Genomic DNA, 25,342 nt, shown 5'->3' on the forward strand with positions numbered 1-25,342 from the left:
CGGTGTGGAAGATGTTTTAAACCATAATAATAAAATAATTACATAAAAAATAAGAAAGTGATATGATATTATTAAAACATAATACAAATTAAAATATGATAATAATATTTAAGGCTTGTTTATAATAGGCCTACTGTAGATAATGAACGACGATGAATAATTTTTTTTTACAAAAAAAATAGGAAAGTTGTCATCTTATAACTATAGGATGTTGATTGAACATGACGTCATTTGATTGAACATGTGATGACATTATTTTCATCGAAGACTGGATAAATGGAAAAAATAAAATAATCTTATACCGGTAGTTCTAGGATGGTAACTTTTCGGAATCCTACCGTTTTCTGTTTATAAAATGTTATTGTGTTTAAGTTAAGATATTCGATACTTTTTGATCATATGGCGAAACATGATCGAGGAATTTCCAAAAAAACAGTCAGTCCTCTTTGTTTTTTTGGGTGATGATGAAAGGGAAAATTGGAAAGGAGAGGGGAACGTGAAAAGTGATAGATATCTTGCGCTCTACTGTATACCAATCAGGTACGACAACAACAGGCAAGTTATTGTTGTATTTATAAGTTCGATATCTTTAGACCGATTTTCTCTACACACTTTATTTTATTTTGTTCTTAATTGTCGGTGATTTCAGTTAGAAGTGTTCTTCAATCTACAATCATCCAGGCCTCCTCCAACTTAAATATTCGCTCGACATACCTTGATTTTAATGGATGTAATAAGTTCCGAAGTTCGATTATTATTCGTTCGCCTTCAATTTTCTATGGAACGCATTATAGTAGTATTGTAATTTCATTAGGCGCCGCGTTGAAGAGGATGTCCTTGGTACGCAAGCATTACTAGACATCGCGCATTCAAAAGACACTTGAAATGTATTTTAAAAATCAGGTATTCGTCGTCACTAACCGAATCAACATCGTCATTGACCTTCGAGCTGTGAAATTATGTCCGTACAAAAAGGAGGTTATGTACAATGGAACGAGTCAAGATTCTCCGCCGCTCCATCGTTTAGCAGATAATAAGCGTTTTTTCATAATCCGTTGAATGGCAATAACGTCTTGAATGACAGCAACAAATTTGATGGACAAATCGGCGAGTACTTTGCGTGTATGGCTGCTGAACTAATAATGGGTGTACGTAATTTACGCTAGCGGGACTTATAATAATCCAATGGCGTGTTTATTTCCGACAGCTTATCCAGTGTAATTACTTACAAAGAACAATAAAAAATAAGCGACATATCTATGCTTTAAAGAATTTCCCAGGCCTACTCGCTTAGTATATGGCATAAGAATACAATATTGTAAAAATGTTTATTGGATATTAAATTTAAGAGAAAACTATTTCTTTTCTATGTAAATATTTTTTTCGATCCAACTTTTGATCAAAGAGAACGTCTAATGTTACAATAAAGTGGCGTATTAAAAAAATTATGTCCAAACTGTTTTTTTCCAGGGGACAATAAACCTTTATAACTTTGATATTTTGTTTAGTCGCGTTGGACAGTACAGTACAATGAATAAAAACAATAGTATAGTTTAAATACAAAACTTTACAACAGAACACATTAATAACAAAGTAAAACGATATTTACAAGTAATAAAAGCTGTCAAATGTTTATTTTAATTTCCCCGTGATTTGTACCTATGCAACTCCAATCAATTGTAGGCCTATAAATTCACTCCGACAGACATTGCAGATGGTCTGTCCCATGAATCGAATCATGGATATTATTTGAATATGCCCTCTGACTCCCGATCTTTTTAATAAATACATTGTAGTATATAAAAGTCACAATATATTGGAATTTAACAACAATTATTGTTAAACATTTCTCCTCGTGATGGCATGTTGAGATACTAAAGGAACTTGCGGGTACTTTAGGCCTATTCACTGCATCCCAGTGGGCCATTTCGCAATTATTAGCCTACAAATATAAACAGTTAGGCCTACACATACAAAATAAGTGATCTTTGTTTTGGGTATCTGTTCTATATTATCAGATTAATTAAATCATTACATTTTTAACAAATAAATAAGTCATGGTTATCAAAAATAATAATTAATATGCTTGTATTTAAAAAAAATATTTATGTGCAAAATCAATTAGTTTTAATAAATGATATTCAGAAAATGAAAGGGGGTGTTTTTTTAAGAGGGCGTACTTTCAAGCGCGTATTAAGGATTCAGTCTAAGATTTTTTATAATATAAATTTATTATACATTACATCATGTGATTCATATTCAGTGGGCATAATCGGATGTTATAAAATCACAAAATGTTGAATTCGATATAAATCATTTGACTTAATAACTGTACGGGTATAATGCTGCTATCGAATATCGTGCCAGTTAAATATTACAGTATATCTATCATTATGTAGCATAAATTATTCATGCCAAATATAAGCGGCAATTGATTTATTATACGTCCCGCTTACATAATGTTTCAGTCTCAGCATGTTTCTAACTACTACAATAAATGTTTTTCTTTTCTTTTTATTTGTTGATTTTTTTCGTTTGTTCGTAGAAAAAAAATCATTCATTATTAAAGCCTTTGTTAACTTTCTAACGATGTTAATGTTTATGATTGATTAAAAACACGATTAATGATTTGTATTTGTCCTTTATTTTGTTTGTAGTATTTCCTATGCTATTGACTCGTTAGCTCCATGTTATCAGTAAGCAACAGATATGACCGTACTATTGAATAGAACATAATGCCTTGGAGAAAATAAGTAACTGATTTATCCATGTTTCAGCGAATATCGTACCACAACATACAACAGACTAAATAATCTCAAGACTCTTGCTTTAGGCCTAGATAGGTTTTTTGTTTTGTTTTTTTGCTTTGTTGTTTCTGCTTTCTTGCCCTTTTTCTTTAAAGGAAACAAGTTCCTTTAGGACTTTTATGGGTTATCCATTGCATTTTTTTGGTATGTTGTTGATGTTTCGATCTTTGTTTCATGCATTCATTGTATTTTATCTGTAAATTGAAAATCATGATGAAATAAATCAAATCAAAAGACTTGTTCGAAAGGCGTATTCTGACAAGTGGTTGTAGGATATCAGGCAAGAAGAGTGAAATTACATTAATTTCACTCTTGTATGATTTGAACCACTTCCAACGAGAACGAGTTAAGTGACAGTTGCTGTTAATTAACTTGATTATATTTCTCATTAGAGTGTCATTCATCATAAACAATATCAGTTAGTTCCGCTATATAAAACGTGTCATTCTTAGCAATCCAATGTATTAAACGCTATTGGAAATCACAGCTTTTAGCTGCGTTTCTTCATTAAAATTGACACTAACGTACATACTCGAATTTCACGCTCGCATTCTAAACTATGAACGCTCTGTCTGTTAGGCTTTGTTCCTATAAAGAATAGAGTTCGATTAATCGATATTATATGAAATGCCCGCACTGGACTGGTGCGTGCATTGCTATGTGCGCCGGTTACTCAATTTGATCTTCCTTTGTCCGAATGTAAACAAGAATAATCTTCAATAATTTCGCAGTATTGAGATTTTGAAAATGTCTATAGTTTATAGCTATAGCTCTTCAAACACGTGAAATCTTCTATAATTTCGCAGTATTGAGATTTTGAAAACGTCTATAGTTTTGACTCTTTAGTGAATCTTCTAGAATTTTGCAGTATTACGATGATTTTTTTAAAACGTCGATCAGAAGACTAGCAACAGTAGTTCTGCATAGAAAATGAATCAACAGTTTCAAATAAAAAAGAAAATATTCTGATTGAGATGGAATGGTAGCTTGGTGGTTGAGATGCTCGGCTACCAATACCCTGGATCATTTGTTGAAATCCCGTTAGATTCTTGTTTCTTATGACAACAAAACTAAGTACTCCACATTCAAATACTTTGTTTAGATTATAGCATCTTTTGATTTATGGTTATTATTGGCTTCCATAAATATGCCTATATATTTATTTAAATAAAGAAATAATTAGGCCTAAGGTGTTGATTTATTTTACCGGAGTACGTGAGTATAATAAGCTCACAAACTGTATGCATACGAAATAAAATTCAATTGTTTCAATGTAATCGCAAGTTATCGGAGTGCGTATAGGCCCTACTACAACGGAGGCCTACGGAATAAAATCAATGTATTGTTTCATTTTCAATAGTAACCGTAGCTTGTCAGCGTTCACTAGCCCTTTGTTTGGTGTAAACAAACGCTTACAATCGCCCAGATTGTTGATTCGGAGGAGTCCTTTGTTCTAAACACCATCGTTAATTTCTCGCTCATTTCAGCTCAATCGTTAGCGACTTAAAAGTTTATAGCGTGTCGTACGAAGTGAAATAGCACTACGCGCTGTGAAGACACTCCAAGTGTATCCATCCGTTCCCACGGGACACTTCAATTTCATCTGATAGTTTATCAATAACAAAATTAAAACTTCATGACACAGAATTTACTACGTAAGGTCAAACTTAAAAACAAAAATTGTTTTAATCTCTTAAATTTTTCTTTAGAATAGAAACATTCTCTCTATTGGCTATAAACAATACGTTGTTTAATTGTTTGAATTTGATCAAGAAGCTTTTAAAGAGAGTTTTTTTATGTTATAGTATCAACATATATACAGACATGATATGTGTGGAAAGTAAATCGTTTGGGTCAATCACTGCACATAGTCGTCTAAATCCATGTCATTAATACTCTTTTGTTGGGTTCATATGATCTATATTACATAAATAAAACAGAGTAAAAGTACGTTAAGTGATGCACAATGAGTAGCACATGCTTAGTGCTAAGCTCAATAAAATGCCGTAATTGCCTCCTCCTCCTCGATTTATCCGCGTAAATACCAATACACAAAATGTCTCAATCTTTTTATTTATCGAATAATCATGTTTGTATGATGGAAGACGCAAATATTTTTTTTATATAAATGATGAGAAATACTCATTAAAATGATTCCGATTTTGAACCATAATTGGAGTGCTGAAACTTGACAATATTTGAGAGAATTGCTTTCAAATATTCATTCAATACACAAATATTAGGCAGGCCTACCATTACGGTTTACAATCATTATTTCTGGTAGTCAAGTTGCAAAGGACTCAAAACATAACCCATTTGAAGTCCTAAATATATTTAAGAAAGAGTCAATTTATATGTTCGAGTATAATTTGAAAGCTAAAATTCTCATTAAAGGTTTTCAGCTTTGATGTTTCATCGCACGTCCACACGCGTCATTGTCAAATTTATTCGCAAAATAGAGATAACTTTGAAATAGAGATAGAGAAATAGAGGTTTTTAATAGGGATATTCGATGGCACGTATAAGGTGTTATTATAGACGGTAATATTGCATGATGTTTAATTAGCAAACATCTTTGTGTTTGCTATATAAAAACGTTGTTGACAGGCATAACAATAGCTTGACAGGTACATTCAAGTTCTACAGTTTGAAACTGAAGATTAGACACACAATGAGGAGGCATAAGAATAGAAATAGAGACAGTAGACGGAATATAGAGTGATGATCAAAGCATCACGTGCGCGTGCCCCCTATTGTGCGTCCATCTTAAAGCTTCATAAACAATACGAAATCCCCCATAACTGAGTTTTTAACTGGACTTAAGACACCCCATGGAATCCATAGGATGACTTTACATATTCAAGTAACGACAAGCTACTTAGAACACTTATTATAGGAAGCACAAAGGTGCTTATAAACCGACATACTTGAGCCCGCACGCGTGCCCATCTTTTGTTTTTGATATAAAGAACCGTTTAATTCCTAAACAATACAATGGGGCCTAACCTACTTGGTTGTATGGACATTCTCTCTCACTGGACCAGTTACTTGTGACTTACATAATACTAAACACAATGGGAGCATCAACAGATGCTGCAATCAGAGCGCTAAGGTGCTTTGGTATTAGGCCGTTCGCGTGCCCCTCTTTTGTTTTTGATATAAAGAAACGTTTAATTCCAAACAATATACATACCAACTGTACCACCGAAGATACTTCTCCTGGCTTATCTATTACACAATAAATAGAATTCCAATCCTTAGCTCTTATGTAACATGTAACAATACCTTAATTTAGCTCGTTGTACGCGTGCCCCTCTGAGCTAAGTGTTTTAAACCTATTTGTTTTTTTTTTCAATCCGCCGCAATCCGTGTCATCATCTACTTGGCTTATGTTTGCACGTTCGTTTGCACTACTGTTCTGAACTCCAAGCACCCACACTCAGTAGAACCCATAGTAAAGTGTCCCCTGCTTCGGATAGGAGTTGGCCGTAGTGTCAAAATGTAGCCCCGGTCCCAGTTTGTTTCACAGTGGCTAGTGGTTTCCCAATGAGGTAAAATCATCCACCACCGAAAATTTAGGCCAAAGTTTAAAAATTTAGAAAAGCCGAATAATGGACGATTTTTATGATTTTTTTCAAACTAAATGTAAAGTGATTGTCTTTCTTGCCTTGATAGAGCTACATCCTATTGTATTCATAATTCAATAATATGAACTGTAATTGTTGTAAAATGTTATAGTATGTTAGACGGATATCGGAAAAAGATATTCTATCGTTTATGTATGCTATATTCGTAATGTTACTACAATAATTGCTAAATAATTTAATATTGTTAAAAGAAACACAAATGTTTAAGCATAGGCCTATGCATATATTTTGTAATCAAAACGTATAGGCATATACTGTAACAGTTTCACTGTTGGTTCGTCATCATTCAGCATACGTCACTCAACTTTACTTTTATTATTACTATCTGTTGATAACGTGACAGTTCGTGCCTTTAATACAATACAATGAAGACATGATACCTTTTTAAATAATAGAATTACTTGCCTGACAATGTTACGTAACACTATACGATCGCATTTATTACGTATTGTTGTTTTACACGTGCTAACTTAAATTGAAACGATTAACTTCAACTGAGACGTGGTAATGTGTTTAGGCACTGAGATGTGGTAATGTGTTTAGGCACTGAGGAGGACATTAACAGGATAAAGAAAAAGATATTAATGCAACTATAGAATCACCTATTAGTAACTGTGAAATTAGATTATAATGTGATCTGATATTCCTTCTACCCTGTATACGTGAGTTCGAAACAGATTCAAAGTAAACTACAATAATTATTAAAGCACTAATAGGACGCACATCAACGGGGAAGTTTCAATTTCAATGTCTGAAATTTCGCTTTAAGCTTGGTTGTTCCCAGTAGCGACGCAACGCAAGTACGTGATGCAACGTATGCGATTTGACCAATCACAAGCGATGGATTGTCAACTCGCTTGCGTTGCGCGTACGTCCTTGTGTAGCGTCCTAGTGGGAACCAAGCTTTATAGTCGCTGAACAAATAAATTGGTTAAATCACAAATTAAAGGTACTTTGGCCCACCAATACCAATTTATACTGGTATACATTTTTTAGTAATTTCATTTTGACATTTGTCCGAACTATAGCATGTTCTACACAGCGCGTCACAAGTTTCTTAATTCCAAGCACATTGTATTAAACATTTGTTATTTATTTGTTACGTATATTTTTTGGTTAGAATTGATTTTGTTACATTTAAAAAAAATATATATTTTAGTTGTACTTGTACTAAATTTTTAGTATTAAAAAAATGATATGACCTACTGGCAGTCAGATATAAAATGTTACTTCTTTTGTGAATAATTTAAGTAAATGCATGTGTACAGTTATCTCATGTGTGTGATATGTAAATTAGCAATAGTTTCAATTAAGAAAAGACAATTAACAAATTCAAGAAAAAGATATTTTGTATTAATCGAATAAATCTCAATGAAAGATGTTGAGTGGTATTGAAAATATTTTATTGAAACTAACAATATTAAATAATTTATATTTTCATATAGTACAGTACAATAAAGTGTAACTATCTGTTTTTCTACTTATATATTACATATATGTATGATCCATTTACTTTTGAAAAAATAAAAGCGGTACGAACTCACAATGACAAAAAAACGCTATTCATATTATTATCTAACTATCAACAAACATGATTTAGAACTGGTGATTTGGGTGCGGTATAGTAATGAATAATTAATGCTAGGCCTACAATAAAACGCTATTCTTCGTCAATTGAAGATTATATACAGTTATGTCTACCAGTAAACTGCTCTGAGTTCGTGACTAACGTAAAGCCATTAAGAAATCACAGAGTCGTTAAAAACCTCTTAAAATTAAATTTCGATCGCTTAGTCTTCCTTTGTACATCTTCTTTTAACAGTGTGATTATAAAATTTAAAAAAAAGAAATTGAAATACAATTATGAGAAGTCGTAAAACATACACAATTAGTACATTATTGTCTAACATTGTCACAACACTATTACCATAGCTATAGTTATTGTGGCGCCCTAGTAATTCATCTTTCGCTATTCAGTATCAAAACACTATGATTTTATTGGTATAATTTCTTGTCTTGTATATTCGATTTCGTCAATAAAACTTACAAGACGTTGCATTTGTTTTGTTTCTAATCTTCATAATTATTGAGTTCGACTTTTTATACAATATGTTTTTGTTGTGTTTATCCTAAGAGTATTTTTTTTTTGTCTGTCTTTGTCTCTTTTTGTGCATATTGTCAGTTATTCTTGTTATGCGTTTTGGTCATCTCAATTTCTTGTGATTTTCCTAAAATATCGTTAGCCTAGACTATTTTGGTATGTTTGATTCGCTATTTTAAGCCGCACGGTTCCCACTTCTAGGACGAAACGCAAAGACATAAGCGCAACGCGTGAATCTGACTTATTACAATGAGCAACGGATTAGATTGTCCTTGGTGCACTCGCTGACGTTGCGTCCCCATGTGCGACTTATTTCCAATGGGGTCCTCAAGACGTAGAAGAACAGATTTTGAAAAAAAAACAAAAACGGAAAAGACAATAAGTTAACAATACATTTAAAATACTTTAAAATACTGTTACCGAACTTTCGTTTTAAGACGGTAGACGAAGAATGAATGTTAAACTCGACCAATAGGCCTACTGTCGATAATAAGTGGCGAAAATAAAATGATGGTGTCTGCACTTTTCTATTGTCTCTATGTGTCTATTGTTTTAACATATATTTTAAACTGCAGTGTATTAACAAAGATTTTATGATTTTTATTTTTATATGAATAATTAGACCAATAAAAGATGATTCGAATTGAATCCCGAAACGAGCACTCGCTAATATCTTGAGTAAAAGTTCTTAAAGTGTGTAAAATATTACCAGCACGTAATAATAATATGATGACATTTTATGTAGTCATCCCATATTCTTAATTGTTCACACTTTACTTGTATCCATAGTTCATTCACAGTAATTATTATATAGTGGCTATTAAACAAGGCAGCACAAGCAGTTTTAATTGGGATTGGCTATTGTGTTAAAAGTATATTTCTCCTCTTTCTCTTAAATATAAGGGTATCTTAAATGAGGGGTTGTGTAGTACAGTGTGCCTAAGTAAATTGGCCGAATAATAATTTGAAACCGTGAGAATAATTCATTTTTTTTTAATGTCTTTACTTCAGTCCAACAATACATAATACAGAATCACATTATGAAACCTATATTTTGAGAAGGAAGTACAATAATTATTAAATGTTCCCCTAATTATATTATAATTATGTAAATAAACGTTCTTTTTATAATTAATATTGAGAGGTATAGGCCTACATTAAACGACATTTTCAATTTTTTTTATCAATAATTTGATTATTTAGTTTTCCCTTGATACCGATATAGTAATAAGCAACAATTCTGTGATATTAATAATATTTAAGGTAGACCTATCAGTCGCAATCATGATCCAAAATCAGGACGGTTTATTTAGGATTAGGACGATATAAATGAAAAAGAACAGCATCATGCGGGCTTGCCTTCGTATTTTACGAATTTATCAACATGTGTTTGTGTTAGTTTATGAGAATAATCCCAGGCGGCGGCAAGAGAGGACAAATCCTTTAATTCACCCCCATATAACATCCATGAACCCAAGTTAGGTTGAATGAAAGGATTGTATCTCTTAAATAGTTATGTCATTTCTTTTATGATAATCATATGGTTTGGGGTACTTAGTGATTGGCTGATTTGATTTTCTTCAAGAACGTCAAATAGGTTTGCTGGTACCGCATTGTCTAAACTAAACTGGCTGTTTTGGCGATAGAAACAGTGGAGATCAGTTTATATACAGTATAACTTATATTAAAGAGACAACTCCAAGATCCAACAAATTGTCCCCTTAATAGGCGTGTCCACTGATTAGGTATACACGGGATACTAATAAACAATTTGTCCCCTTAATAGGGAGGGAAGGAGAGGGAGATTTGCGCAATTTATTTTTCTCCAGAGTAGGCCTATCGAGAATCAATATAAACTGTAGACTAAACCTATTCCAAAAAAGCTTGTATTTCATAGTGATCCGTTTTTCATTTTGTAAATTATTTCATTCTTTTTGTCATTTTTTTTAAATGTCGGCATGATGGTCTTCTAAGAAAGTGTCTGCCAACTGGCAACATGCTAATGTGGTTTAGTGAACATGATAATCGTTTTCACCTCCATGTTTGAATAACGGTCAAACTTCAGGAAAGACATGAAACATTATGTAGCGTGCGGCTCCGGATGGTCTCGTATATTGTTTTACTATTTACTTAGATCATTAACTGGTAGGCAACACTCGACCATTAAAACTAATATAATATGTATACATATAATAGCTATAGGTTTATAATGGTTATATATTTATAAATCCAAGGGCAAATTACTGAAAAAATAACAATGATGTGGGTATCAGTGGCTGGATCTCAATGGAGATGCACAATAATAAGCTAAAGGGTAAATCAAAACGGTAAAGTATATATTTATAATAGGCAATAGAATTGTTCTCTCTGAAAACAAAGAATCAAACATATATCCATCATCACACAAAAAGATTAAATAAGAGATATATTTATTGTCATGAACACAATTGGAAATTTAAAAATGGTTTCCTGATGCTTAAAAACATGGCAAAAATGTAGGCCTACAGTAATAAAGAGAATTTTTTATTTTTTTAAAAAGAAGAAAAAAGATACATACAATGGCCGAGTGGAACCGTAATTACGTAACCATGACATCGGCTCACTCGCTCCATGGTTCTGGTGGTAGAACGAGTCTTCTCGGATAAGGACTATAAACCGTAGGTCCAGTGTACACATCTAGCTCATGTGCACTTTAAAGAACCTAGTACATTTTTCGAGACGAGTAGGGGGTTACCCTGGTGTACTAGTACACACACAGCCCTCTAGAAGACCATTCTTTGACTGAAGAGGACGCCCAGAAAATAATAATAAATAATTACAAAACATATAATAACAAACAACCATGTACCAATACTCACACATAATACCATATTCACACTTTACCCCCCACTCACCATGTACCCTACTCACACTCACATTGTATCCTAACTCACACTGTACCCTACTTCCCGAATTATTATTATTATTATTATTATCACAAAAGGTATTTTATTTAAACATCCAATGTTCATATTGAATTCATCGATCATCCTTATTGATACAATAACACTATCAAGAAGCACACATAATACTTGCTTTTCAAATAATTGGTATGAATTTATTCATCATCATCAAAGCGTGTCTGTACTATATAAACAAACAAACTCAGTTCTTACAAACTAATAATAAATTAGGTAATATATAATGAGTTGTTATCTATTAAATAACTAGGATGGTTTTGAACCTATTCTGTCTAAAACAGAGATTTACCGAACAAAGTATTTTAACAAAATTACAGTTAAATGACTTAATAATGGCTTAATTAATTAAATTACAATTATTAATCAATTTAAGACCATCTTTATACGATCTATTTAAACAAAATAACATTAGGAATGTATACGTAAGGATCTCTAAGTCAAATCAAAACATAAACGGATTGAGGAAATCATATTGTATTGCTATATGCCCGACCACGCATTCTGCCAAATCATATGCACGCACTAAAAATAGGCCTAATCATTGTAGAACATAATTATTCATTGCAACGGATAGTAATTAATTTAAAATAATACAGCATTGCTAAGTAATTGCACTTACATAAATTAAATGTTACAAGTAAATAAATATCAAAATATTTTAAGGCATAATAAGTTGTTTGTTAATAATGTAGCAGAGGGTAATCATTTTACACACACGAATATTACAAAGTCAGTAAATGTTTGTGCAAAGTTCAGTCGGTCAGAAATGAAAATCTGAAAGTTAACAATTACGATATAACAATATACGCTCACTTAACTTCACCATGTAAAATGTATCAGTAGGGCAAAGTTCAATTATCATCAGCTACATTCTGTAGTGTAGCAATAATTATTGATGCCTTTAACAATCTTTGTTTATCAATAATTGGCAAGAAGTAACAATATTAAGTTTATACGGGAAAATATCTTTATGTGATGACAAAGTATAGGCCTACCTTTTAAAAATCACTGAGACGACAGTCTTACGTTTGTTTTTATACCTATCGTAAAATATCTATTTATTTCTGAAGGCACTAAAGCTAAATTCTAACGAAATCAGTTAGACACGATCGATATTTATTCAATCTATGAGATAACTTTTTTGATATAGTAGACATAACTCAATCAATAATTTTTTTGTGAAGAAGAAAAAACTGTCTTCGCTTGCTTATTAGTAAGATCCACTTTTGTTTTAAATATAATAATAATAATTAACTATTTATGAAAATATAAAAACAATTCCAATATAAAAACTACTTATTTAAGAGTAAGACACTATAATGGTATGCCATACACATAGGGTACTATAAGCATGCACTATTTGTCACATGACCCACATAGGGTACTATAAGCATGCATTATTTGTCACATGACCCACAGATAGCAATGGGGTACTACTGTAAGAACAGCCGATTTACGTACGATGTCATGTTTGTAGTCAGCAGACAAGAAACTGCGTCTGTGTATATGATCTCTAAACATGATACCGTACGACAATCGGGTGATAAGAATATAAAATGATTACCAAATGCATTTACAAGCAGGCAAAATGATATGTTACATAGGATCCGTTCAGTCTTCGTTATTTACTCGGGTATACCAAACCGAAGTTATCGATAATGCCCTAGAAACCAACAACCGGCTAAATAACTATAAAGCCTGAACAGTCCCAGAGTTGTATACAATGTTAAAGACATTAAATTTATAATTTATATTCACTGTGTTCTCTAAATTGTTCTAAAATAATTTTCCTTAAAACAGCAAACATGTTTTAAAGAAAATATTCTAAAACATTTTGTTTAAAAGTCAATTACATTCCAACTATGTTGAAATCAAACTGCGTTCAAGTTCTTGAGTCATCCGAGGGACGTGTAGAAGGAGGACATTTCGATTGTCCACAGTATGGCATTTATTCAAGTGATGGGTTAGACCAGCAGGTGATGGAAACGAACTGATACAGTATTTGCAGTGGTATATGTCACGTGTTTCGTGCATTTTGACGTGTTGTTCTAGTGAATGTTTATCGAGAAACACGCCGCCACAAATTTTGCAGACGACTTCGTGAGGTGGAGATAGATGAGTCAACAGGTGTTTTTCCCTGGACGTCAGACTATCAAAAATACGGCCACAATACTGACATGGATGGTTTACGGACTCACCGTGTTGCTGCATGTGTTTCCGTAAATAACCCTGGCGGCGAAACTTCTTTCCGCACAAGTTACAATCATAAGTGTGCTCTTCGACACCGTCGGATCGAGGGCTCGGTGTACTGCGGTCGCTTAAACTTGTCGTGTCCGATAAAGGCGATGTTGTTTTTCTCGGTCCAATATTAGCATCAAGTTGTGCAAGTTTTGAGTTCGTTTTGATAGCAGCTGGTAAAATTCTAGGAGATGAGTTTGTTTGACGCAACATGTTTTGCGGTCTTGGTTTGTGCCATCTGCGATGTGATGCGAGGTTCGCTGGACAATTGAAAACTTTTTCACATTCTGGACATCTGTATTCTACGTGAACAATTCTTGAACATTTGTGCTGTGCTAGGGACAATGGGTCATTGAAACAGCCTTTACATAACTGGCAGACTATATCTCCTGGGTTACTACTTATCTTAGTGTCTTTGGTGTCCTGATCTGCTTTATCCTGTACGTCCTCATCTGCCATAATGATGGTGCCATTCACGGGTGAACTATTGTGCTCATTAAAGTTCAACTTACGTGCCGCTTTGTATTTCGTCTTTTTAACTTTTTGTGATGGTTTGACGGCACTATCTGTAAACGGTCTTTTCAAGGAATGCGAACCTGTTGTCTGGTGCTTAGGCGTTGGTGGCGCAGATACAGCAGACATCAGTAGGCTGGGTACATTGGGTACCGGTGAATGGCTTGATGACACAGGGGAAGGAAGGGACCGAGTAGATAACGTTGGACTAGGTACGCTACGAACCGATTCCGCTTCAAATGCAAATGCACCACCGTCGTATTCGACGTTGGACACGGTGACAGGACTCTGTCCGTAACCCGAATCGGGTGAATGAAACGGCTTATAGGGCGAAAGTTGCTGTGAAAAAGCAGAAGGTAATCTATCAAGTACAATATCATCTTGTTCTTCGTCTGATGATCGCGATCTGTAGGAAACCATACAAGCTTTTTTACTTCGCTTAACAAGAAATCCTCTAGGCATATTGGCGAATAAGTTAAGCGTCTCACAGCAGTTCAGTTTCCACCAAAAGTTAGACCTATATCAAAGTGTTTGATGAAATGTCTCCGTGCAAACAGCGAAATAAAATTTAGTTCTTTGTTTTTAAGCTGGTTATTAGAGTTATCGACCAAACATATGTCATTGAAGTAAGTTAGAATTTCACAGTTTTTACTCTTCTATAAACACAACCATCTGTTTCCCAATGCAAACCTTAAAGATATAAGTTGCTGTGCTGAATCACGAGGTGAAGTGCCAGCGTAAACTTCTGAGCAAGATTTAAAATACAGGCTTTTAAAACAATATTTAAATTTGGTCTCGACCAATCAGCGCACTTCTCTGGCACCGCCTCCTTTGTTTCACGAATGCTTTTGTGCTATCAGTTGCGAGTCGTGTGCCGGCTTTGTTTACTATGCGGTCGTGTATTCAGTGTATTGAACAATATCAAGCATAATGTTATTCAAACTAATAATATTCATATGAAATACGTATTTAAATAAAATGAACAAATTCAACAAACATATCTTGGTATTTCGATAAAGGAATTTTCAAAAGAACCACAAGTCTTACAGCTATATTTTTTTTAATGCCGATATTGTAATTATAAATAACGATTTCTTATTGGTTACAATGAGTGTATAGGCTCGCCTACTGTAAGTATAGACCAATCAGTGTGAGGCTACGTAACACACGACTCAGTGACGGGACAAAGGCGTCTGGAGTAATCAATGCCAGAATGCTTGAGTGCTAGCTTTTGTTTTTAACGCTATCCTTAACAAAGATTATTTAATCAAATATGTCGATGTAAAAAGCTATTATTAATCTGTTGTGAACGCTACTTACAAGGGTATTTTCAATCAACAGGCGGAATAACACTGGAATGCAATATCAAAATCCAACGCATCCTTCATATCAATCACAACAGAATCAAATTTATGATTTTGATAAAATGTTTTGGTGGAGTAAATGGATAAAAGTATATTGGTGATGGCCTAATTAAACACAATTTTTAACAAATTCATTCTGTTTGTAAGGATAAAGTAAAATAAAAGATACCGTCATTATTTACTGTATAGGCCTATAAAATAATAAATGTGTATTTAATATTTATCATTGTTTTCTGCTTTTTTCAGTTATAATATTTTTTTTTTAAATCTTCTTACACTCTCCTATACTTATGTTGCAGTTTTTACTATGATGATTTTACATAAAGAAAAATAATAATAAAATAAAAAATATTAATATATAAGTTATCCTCATTTATATCTAATTTTAACAATTTTATTTGTTTACATTACCGTCAAGGGCAAACTATTTTTTTTAAATATTTAATAAGAATTGTTTTGTTTTATGTACCATAATATCATATTTTATTCTAAAAATTAATAAAGATTCAGATATATTGTCCGCCTAAAATATTGATATTTTTAGATTGTAACATAGGCCATTTTAATTTCCTTCTCCCGTATTTATTTTTTATTTTTTAAAGGTGATCATGATTTTTGGGAGAACAATACATACATTTTTGTACACGTTTGTCCATGTAAAATTTTTTAATTAAGAAGAGAAGGGCGAGAAAAGATAGGGTACAGCACAAATTATGTATACAAAAACTATTAATATAAAGTAATGTAGGCCTAAGATATGGTGTGGTCCCCGATAGCATTCGAACTAGTTTTGCTAGAATGTCGTTTCTATGGCTACAGTCTTGATAATTACACATTACTTATTAAAAATGCGGTAAAATGAAACACTTAATTTCGTTTCAAAGTCAGTTTTTTAATTTCATAACTAATGAGACGAATTAATCACGTACAGGAGGAATTTAATACAAAGAGTTAATCTATTTGAAATACATGATGATACCTTGGCCCTTAATGACAAGACAAACATGTCCATCTCATCATTAAAAAAACAATATTATTTGCTGCTGCTTTAACTAAAGGAACGTGATGGTTGGATGTTACTTCATTAAATCTATGCATTCAAATCTTAAATTAAGAAAACTACAAGATTTTTTGTTTATATTATTATTTTTTCGTTAAGATTTTGTTTATGTAGCCTAGAGCATCTTGTGTACCGTATATGTTTGTCTTGTGAACAGGATTGCCACCTTAAGGAGGATAGTGAATGAATTCACTTATGGTTATCCTTGGCAATTTGCCTAAAAAATAAACATAAACAGTAATATGAATATTATTTAAACATTTTAAATCTTTATCATCTTCTTGTTTGATTGGTAGGGCCTGTATCATCAGTTTGACGTGTTGCCTAAAATCTTGTTCTCCATCTGCTGCGCCCGGGCCTGAGGCTTTGTTTCCCAACTAATCCCACTATTATCATTACACAGGCAATTAACATATTTGCTGTACAACATATTGAATGTTTATTGTTAGGATGAGCGAGAGCTGTTCATTTCAACTCTAGGCCCTACTATAAAAACAAATACAATGTTAAAGTTTTATGGTGTTATTTATTTAATTCTTAACATGAACATTAGGTATCCAACACCTTACAGCGAATAAATACCGTTGGTGTTATTCATTTAAAACATGGTTCACGCTGCACTAAGAACAGAGTATTGTCTGGATAAGTTTGTCAGAGAATCGTGTTACATGCAGGCAATTTATTTTACCGTTTACCTAAAAAATAATAATTTTCTAAAATAGTATAATTATATGTACATAAGTACAACATTTTAGTAAGTAGGCTATAATTAAGCAATGCAAAATAATATTTGAAAATAGGAATAAAATATCTTATATGTTGGAAGAAATATCTGTGAGTGAATTGGCACAGTTCCAGAAGGGAAACATAATTCTGATGCGCGCATTGACATTTTGATAAAACAAAAATCAACAGCTTTTGTACGCACGCGTAAAATTGGTCTGACAAGCGGACAAATGTGATGGTGAGCTCTGTCTACATCTACACTATCAAACTAGTTTGACAAAAAAAAGTGTGATGTGTCCAAATGTGGTAGTGATATGACATGTCCATATATGGGCACATCACATTTTTTTGTCAAAGTTTGATAGTGTAGACAGAGCTTAAAGCATCCCTTGAATACAATGAAGACATACCGACTGATAACGAGTAACATTATGAATTATACTATGAATATACAGTACTTTAAAATTAAATTATTCATATTTAAAATTAAATTTAAATTTTGTTTTAACTCATTTCCTGATGTGGGTAAACTCATTCTGAATTCAGTAAACACTATTTAACTTTAAGCAGAAGATTTTCTCTGTAATTTCAGGAAATTAATATTTCATTAAATAAAGATATCCTCTACGTAAAACTTAAAGCGGCGAAGTTAATACGACATCTAAAAGTTTCAGTTAAATCGTAATTTACGTAAAAATAATAATTAATATGAAAAGGCTTTATTATAAACCCAATAACAAGCTTAGTAATATATTATAACGTTTTTCTAACAATCTTAATTTAATCTAATTTCTTAATCAAAATTCTTTAAATGAAGGTAAGACTTTTTATTTTGTTTACGTTGTTATAAAAATACAATAGGCCTACAACCCCATTATTAGGTGATCCCTTCGGAGCGAAACCCAAATAATGTCCCCATTAATCTGTCACCTGACTTCTATAGAGGTTGGTAGTAATGTTAAAACATATAATATTGCCCCACCTTCATTTTAATGTAATAATAATTATGTTACTTTGTATTGCGAAAATTCGAAAGTTCTCCTACGGGGTACGGGGTTCTAATGTAATTTCAATTATAAGATATGATAGGCCTAACAATCGTAAACAATTAAATCTATCCTTGTTATAGTAAGGTAAGGCTACACTATCAAACTAAATATGACAAAAAAATGTGATGTGCCCATATATGGATATGATGATGTCATATCACTACCATATATAGGCATATCACTACCATATGTAGGCATATCACTACCATATTTTTGCACATCACACTTTTTTGTCACATAAAGTTTGATAGTGTAGCTTTACACACTTGAGCGTTGAATGATGCTGCACGGCAGCAGCTTATAATAAGCCGCTTTAACAAGGAAATAACGAAGACAACGCGATCGTTATGAATATTAAATCACGTTGATATGATTACTATCAGAAAAGCGACGCTTCAACAGGTGTTATCAATATTTGATTGTTATTAATATTACATAATAAGAAGAGTAACGATTGAATATGATGATAGGAGGCCTATATTATTAATAGGAACATGTTGACATGTATGAAGCGTATTGAGACAATATGTGTGATTGAGAAAAAAACTGGCACCCGTGTTATTTCATGTAGGCCTATACCGTTAATATTTATTTCAGAATTGTCGATAATTCTTTGAGTAAACTGTGGCTGGTTATCGAATAGCGATAACCTAAAAATAAACAAAATTGCAGAGAGAAATTACATTAGTACAAACAAAGCAATAACTATACTATCTTTTAATAAGCATTTCTAAAACAGTTATAGAGTTGACATATATATTTATTATTAATAATGTTTTGTGTATGAAACTTTAAAATATTGTATAGAGCATGTTTTCTTCTTCGATGGTGATACCTCAATTTAAATAAATTTAATATATAATAAAAATGTTATTTACTTAATTAATCATTACGACGAATAAGTTATGTAATAATTATCAGTGGATTTATAGTAACGCAAAAGAAATATTAGTATTAATAATATATATTTTAAAATAATCTTGAGAGAGGAGTAGACATCTCAATCGTATAAGCCCATTTAATTCTATACGTCTTAATAATAAATATTAAAGGCCTACAATAAACGTCATATGGCCATGTCATTTTTTGTAGTTACTCTTAATTTTACGATCAGAGAATCTTTTTGTTTTTAACGCTTATTACAATATTACGTATTGTTAGAAGGTTTGTTGCTTGGAACGTTTCAAAGGTTGCGGATAGTCAATATTTGGTAATAATATTATAATAAATAGGCCATAAATCAGTCGGCGAAATACAGTGCCACAATGCTTTGTTTATAATTATCACATTAATTGTGTTGAATCCACAAAAGAATGTAAAAGTCACACACATTGACATCATCTATAGGCCTACATAAAAGGGGAAAGCTTTCGTTTTACCTATGTGTTTACAAGCGTTAGCAGCTGGGACTCCACAAAGCATAGAGCAAAGAAAAAGCAAATCCGGCCACCGATTTAAATGAGCAAACTATAGGCTAATGATGAGGGGCTCTGTAATCAAAGAATTAAAGATAAAGGGAAATCACCTTGCGACAAAGGTGCACTCCTCTTTATAGACACAAAACGAAACATAATAAATGTATTTAAAAGTTTAGTGGACAAAGACTTGACCACATTCAGAGGAGGGATTTGTCGCAGCTGGTCGCACGAGACCCTGTCATAGACAATTGCTGATCTTGAGTCGTGGCTAAGAGTAGGCATGCGCACACAACGCTATGATATGGCATGCGCACGCTATGCTAGGCAGAAACTAAAGAAGACAAGAATTCATTAACTGCAGCATTCTACAATGTTCTTGGTAAAATACACTGAAAACAATCCCACAGAATGTTGATGTGCGAACAAAAGATTTAATCATGCCTCCACGCGCATAATACTTATCATCGGACAAACTAGAAAGTGGCTTTAAGTAAACTTTGATTAAAGACACGGCACACGGAGCATTAGTACGCAGCTGCATTAAACCTTAGGCTTCAGTATTATTCCATATAAAATTCTTAACAATGAATTAAATTTGAATTGTTAGAGGTCCTTGTTTTAGATACGTCAACCGAGCTAGTAAATTTATTGTCAATATCGCATTATTTGAAAATTCCCACAGTTGAATTATGCCTCCTCGTTACCATGGTTTCAACATACTTTACATCTGCTTATTGGTGATAATAATCAGGAAGCTCAATTATTATACGATGAATTGACTTCATGTGTAAAATCTCAATAAATTAACTTTTTAATTTAAACGTTAAGTATTTGCATTAAATTCACCTTATAGATTCTTAGAATTGGAATATTACGACAGTAGGTCTTTTTAACTATACACTGACACAAATTAAATGGTGCATGATTTACAATATGCTGATACATGCGAAAGATTAATAATGTAATTATTTATTCTGCAGCCGATTGCTTACCGTATGTATCATTCGTTAATGTTGGTTCATACATGTATTCATTCGTTCATTCGTTTGTTCATTCATTTATTTATTCATTCGTTCATTGATTCATGTATTGGTTCGTTTTTCATTTTATTCATTGGTTAATTTAGTCGTTTGCTCATTCATTCTTTTCTTTTTCTTCATTCATTGGTTCTTCATTGGTTCGTTCTTTGTTTATTTATCCTTGGGCTCATTCCTTGGTTCGTTGTTATATTGGTTCGTTCATTAAAATTTGTTTGTTCATTTATTGGTTTGTTTATTCTTTGGTACTTTCATTGGTTTGTTCATTCGCTATTCGTTTGTTTCTTTATTCATTCATTCATTCATTCATTCGTTCGTTCATTCATTCATTGGATGGTTTATTCATTCATCCATCCATATTATATTACAGTACTTTATTCGTTTATTATAATTAATGCGTTCGTGGTTAATAGTGTTTTATTTTTATTCGGTCTTTATTCGTTCATTCATTCAAATATCATTTATATAACTATATTTAGGTACATTGTGTAACAATTCATGTGATTTATTTTAACAAAATGGCAAATGTTTATGACGCATACCAGAATAAAAAGTGAGTTTTAGTCGAAAGTATTGATGATATAAAGCATGGAGAAATAATTAACTTATTTCTCCATGTATAAAGTGAGTGAATTTATCAATGGCCAAGGAAGCTCCGATTGGATCGTTTTATAAACTGAATGAATGAATGAGTATATTTCTTAAAATGGTCTGACGGCGGATAGAGCCAAAATATGACGACACTAGATATCATGAACTATTTCCTTAGTAATGGAATTTGTCGTGATTGACTAAATAAATGATTTCTGCTACTGGCAATTATTAAACTATATTTCAAGAAGGTTCAAAGAAGAATGCCGCACTATTCATTACTTTATTTTGAATCTATGTCAGATGGCATCAGACAAAATTATTGTAAACAAATCAATATTTGATTGTTCTGTCTAGCATAGTTATAGAGCTATTTTTAATATGGGTCCATGTACTATTGTATATTGTGAGAGTGCTGTAACACCGTAACTACGTTAGCCTAAAGCGGTAATTAATTGATTTTTATAACGCTAGTTAAAATTGTATAATTGCTTTTGAATATTCGTTTGTGAAAGTATATAACGATATGCATTGTTAATACGTAGTTATTGAGCTACGAAACCAACATTTTGTAATGTTTTATTTAGTTTTTCTTTCTTTTGAAACAGAATGAGTGTGTATAATTTAAATTGAACATTTCAAAAAATGCTATAGGCCTATATCCGAGAGGTCATATTTGAAATTGTCTTATCGTATCTTTTCGTATCGTATCCATGTCATGATTTTATTATTATTCATAAGACAAAAACAAAAATGATAGAAAATATGCACACAAAGAAAAACCCGAAAATGCCAATTTTAATTTAATTTTGTTGTTAATTCTCACCTTTTTTCATGAATTTAATTTCATACATAAAATATGTTCATGTGTACTGTAAATGTATTGATGTTATAACATTATTGGTAGAATACACTAAAACAAATTATACAAATACGCCTATATGACTAGTATAATGATTATTATAATACGGTATAGTAAATAGTGTTTCAATCAAAATTACTTTGGATTTATTAAATGGTTCAGGATATAATAAAACAGTTTTTTTCAAACCAAAATGCCAAGGATTTGTCAAATTACCCTTTTCGTCTTTTTTTTTTCAATATTGAGGATCACTTAATAAAGTGTTGAAACAATAATTTAGAACATTCTGGCTTGTATTTCATTTTGCTTGAGAAGTGAAATTATATTTTCCAGTCGACTTGTCTTGGCAAAAGTAATGCGACGATCTACAGAATATTAGATAACAGAACGTGATATTCAACACGAGCCAGTTATGAAATACGCTTGCTTTATTAAGCGATAGTCACCTTATCAGTTAACGAGCAGCCAATCTGATAAAAAAAAAACGAATAACACTTTATTGCAACCTTGATTTTAATATTAACATCATATTTGTGATGCGTAGTTATGAATTTGGTCAGAATATTCATATACAGTAGAACCTCTATTAAGGATAAACCTTCGTGACCCGTGACCAAACAAGTGTCCCCTTAACTGGAGTCCTGCTGGGATAATATTATGACTTCTCAATATTTCACAGCAACGCGCCTCAATAGGGTTGTCCCCTCAATAGGCTTGTCCCCTCAATAGGGGTGATCGTCCCAAATGAATGGTTCTTATGCTGTAGCATTAAAGAACAAAAAACCATAAATTGTTTTCTATTAATTTTATACCCCATATTAAGAGGACACTATAAGACTAAACAAAGTATCCTTAATAGGGGTTGGTCGTGTTTTTTTTTTTTGCATTTGTAACGATAATTTCTGCATTGTACAAGCTGTGCTTTGTTAACTTAATTTATGTATTTTTTGTTAATTTGATTTATCTTTAATCACACTAAACAAATTGTACTAAAAAATGTAGTTACCGGAGTAACCGCAGTACAAAAATGTTTACACGATCCCTTAGAGTATTAAGTATAATTGTCTTCCGCAATCGAAAAATGATGTTTCTATGTTGAACAATGACCAACGGTAATAGACGGACACTCGATGTTCACAACTGCTTTTAGATTAAAACCTTTACATTTTGACACAAAGCGTAAAGTACTTGGTAATGTGGATTGGAGGCCTAGCGGAAGGACACCTTTGTTTCGTAGCCTCAGATTTGACAATACCGAAGCACAAGCCGATAACCACATACTTGGATGTCGCGTGCCGTAAGTCCGTTATAATACAAGCGTGAAGTGTATGAATGCTTTGCGTTTAAAAGCCTACAGTACTTAGCTTTGATTGATTGAATAATTGAGTACTTAATTGATAGATATTGATTAATCACTTATTGATTTTTAAAATATCAAGAATGATATTTCAAATATTTATTATGGCATGAATAATGACATTTATGAACATTTTCTGATTTTTAAAAACAAACCACCTGAGAGTCTTTAATTTGATAGGTTTTCATACAAACGGCCGGTAAATACGAATAATAGTAATACAGTAGTAGCATTATGCTATCATTATATGCAATGCTCATGGGCGCAGTTTATACATTCATAAAATAAACAAGTATAAAAACTACGGTAGTAAAACCAACACGTCGATCATAAATCTTATTCCAATTGTTCATAAGTTAAAAATTACCGTCAGAATTGTTTCCATTGGCCGTTTACATTTTTTTTAAACTAATTTTATCTTCAAAATGTGTTGATGATAATATAATTAGACTCTTGTTTTTTTTTCATAAATTATTATCGTTGTCTAAAAGAGTAGACATTTTAAACAGCACTTTCCCTTTCAAGCACGTCTTGCCGTCGAGTTTGTAATGTTTTATTTGAAGCGAAGTAGGCCTACTTCGCTTACAGTCAATGGACTAACATTATCTATTTGTTCAGCTGAAAGGACAGCAATGTTGAATGGGAAGGGAACGACGCTGTAAAGAAGTGGCCTGGTCCAGTCTAACTAAAAGAAACGGTTTGAATACAAGCTATGACGCAATGCACTATAACCACAGCTAAAGATTCAATCTTGTCGTCACCACAAGACATTTCACACAATAAACATCGACAGGTGCCAAAAAATAATGCTATAATTTTTCATCACAATGATCTATATTAGATATAGGCTAGCTTTTAATTATAAAAGAGATACCACTGTAATGTAATAAATAATAATTTTAATCACAATCAAATTTCAATCCTTAACGAAAAAAGTAATAAAGATTATCATTACAATTAGATTAATATTAAGTCAAAATCGTTCATACAACACATAGTTACAGTTAAAAGTGAGATCCTAATAATATCTATAAATACGCAATATACTGTACAATATAAATCATCTCGGATGTTTTGATCAATTTAGTAAAAAAAAAAGTTTATAAAAAAAAGTGAATTTGCTTAGATTTTAGGAATTTACAACCACGTTACAAAATAAATTAATGAATATTTAAAAAAATCTGATATTATTCCATAACCGTATAATTATACTGTATAAGTATTCTGACATTATTTTGAACACATCAGCTTGGTTAATAATTAATTATATTCATTAAAGTACTCCTCCAGTCTTGATTAATCAAGTCAGCTCTTAGCAAACACCGGATTACATTGTATTGGATGTTTGATTTATTAACAATTATCTGCATATCATCAGCTATAATGTCTATATTAAAATTCTAAGGATGCTTTTCAACACAATCTGAATTTTAGACTTTAAGAGTTGCACTCACAGAAAGCCAAAAAAGAGAGGGAAAAAACTCGAGGCTTGTATATATTTACAATTAATTAATTATTAACGGTATTATATATGTGTCAATGTGTGCCGTTTAATCCCCTGCTCGCTCTCCCTCCGCCTCACACACTCTTTAAACATTTTTGAATTTTTTTT

General features: G+C 32.2%; 2 protein-coding genes across 2 annotated transcripts in view; one reads left to right on the plus strand and one right to left on the minus strand.

The window, feature by feature from the left end:
- The window catches only part of LOC144852131 (ESF1 homolog), a 45,168-nt gene that overhangs the window by 4,497 nt on the left and 15,329 nt on the right, over positions 1-25,342 (plus strand). The window lies entirely within an intron of this gene.
- LOC144851924 (insulinoma-associated protein 1a-like) lies at positions 11,903-14,998 on the minus strand. Its single transcript, XM_078709585.1, has one exon. The coding sequence runs from the start codon at positions 14,726-14,728 to the stop codon at positions 13,376-13,378; it is 1,353 nt and encodes a 450-aa protein (XP_078565711.1). The 5' UTR covers positions 14,729-14,998; the 3' UTR covers positions 11,903-13,375.

Source organism: Antedon bifida, chromosome 9, assembly GCF_963402885.1.
Source record: "Antedon bifida chromosome 9, ecAntBifi1.1, whole genome shotgun sequence".
In the NCBI taxonomy this organism is placed as follows: Eukaryota; Metazoa; Echinodermata; class Crinoidea; order Comatulida; family Antedonidae; genus Antedon; species Antedon bifida.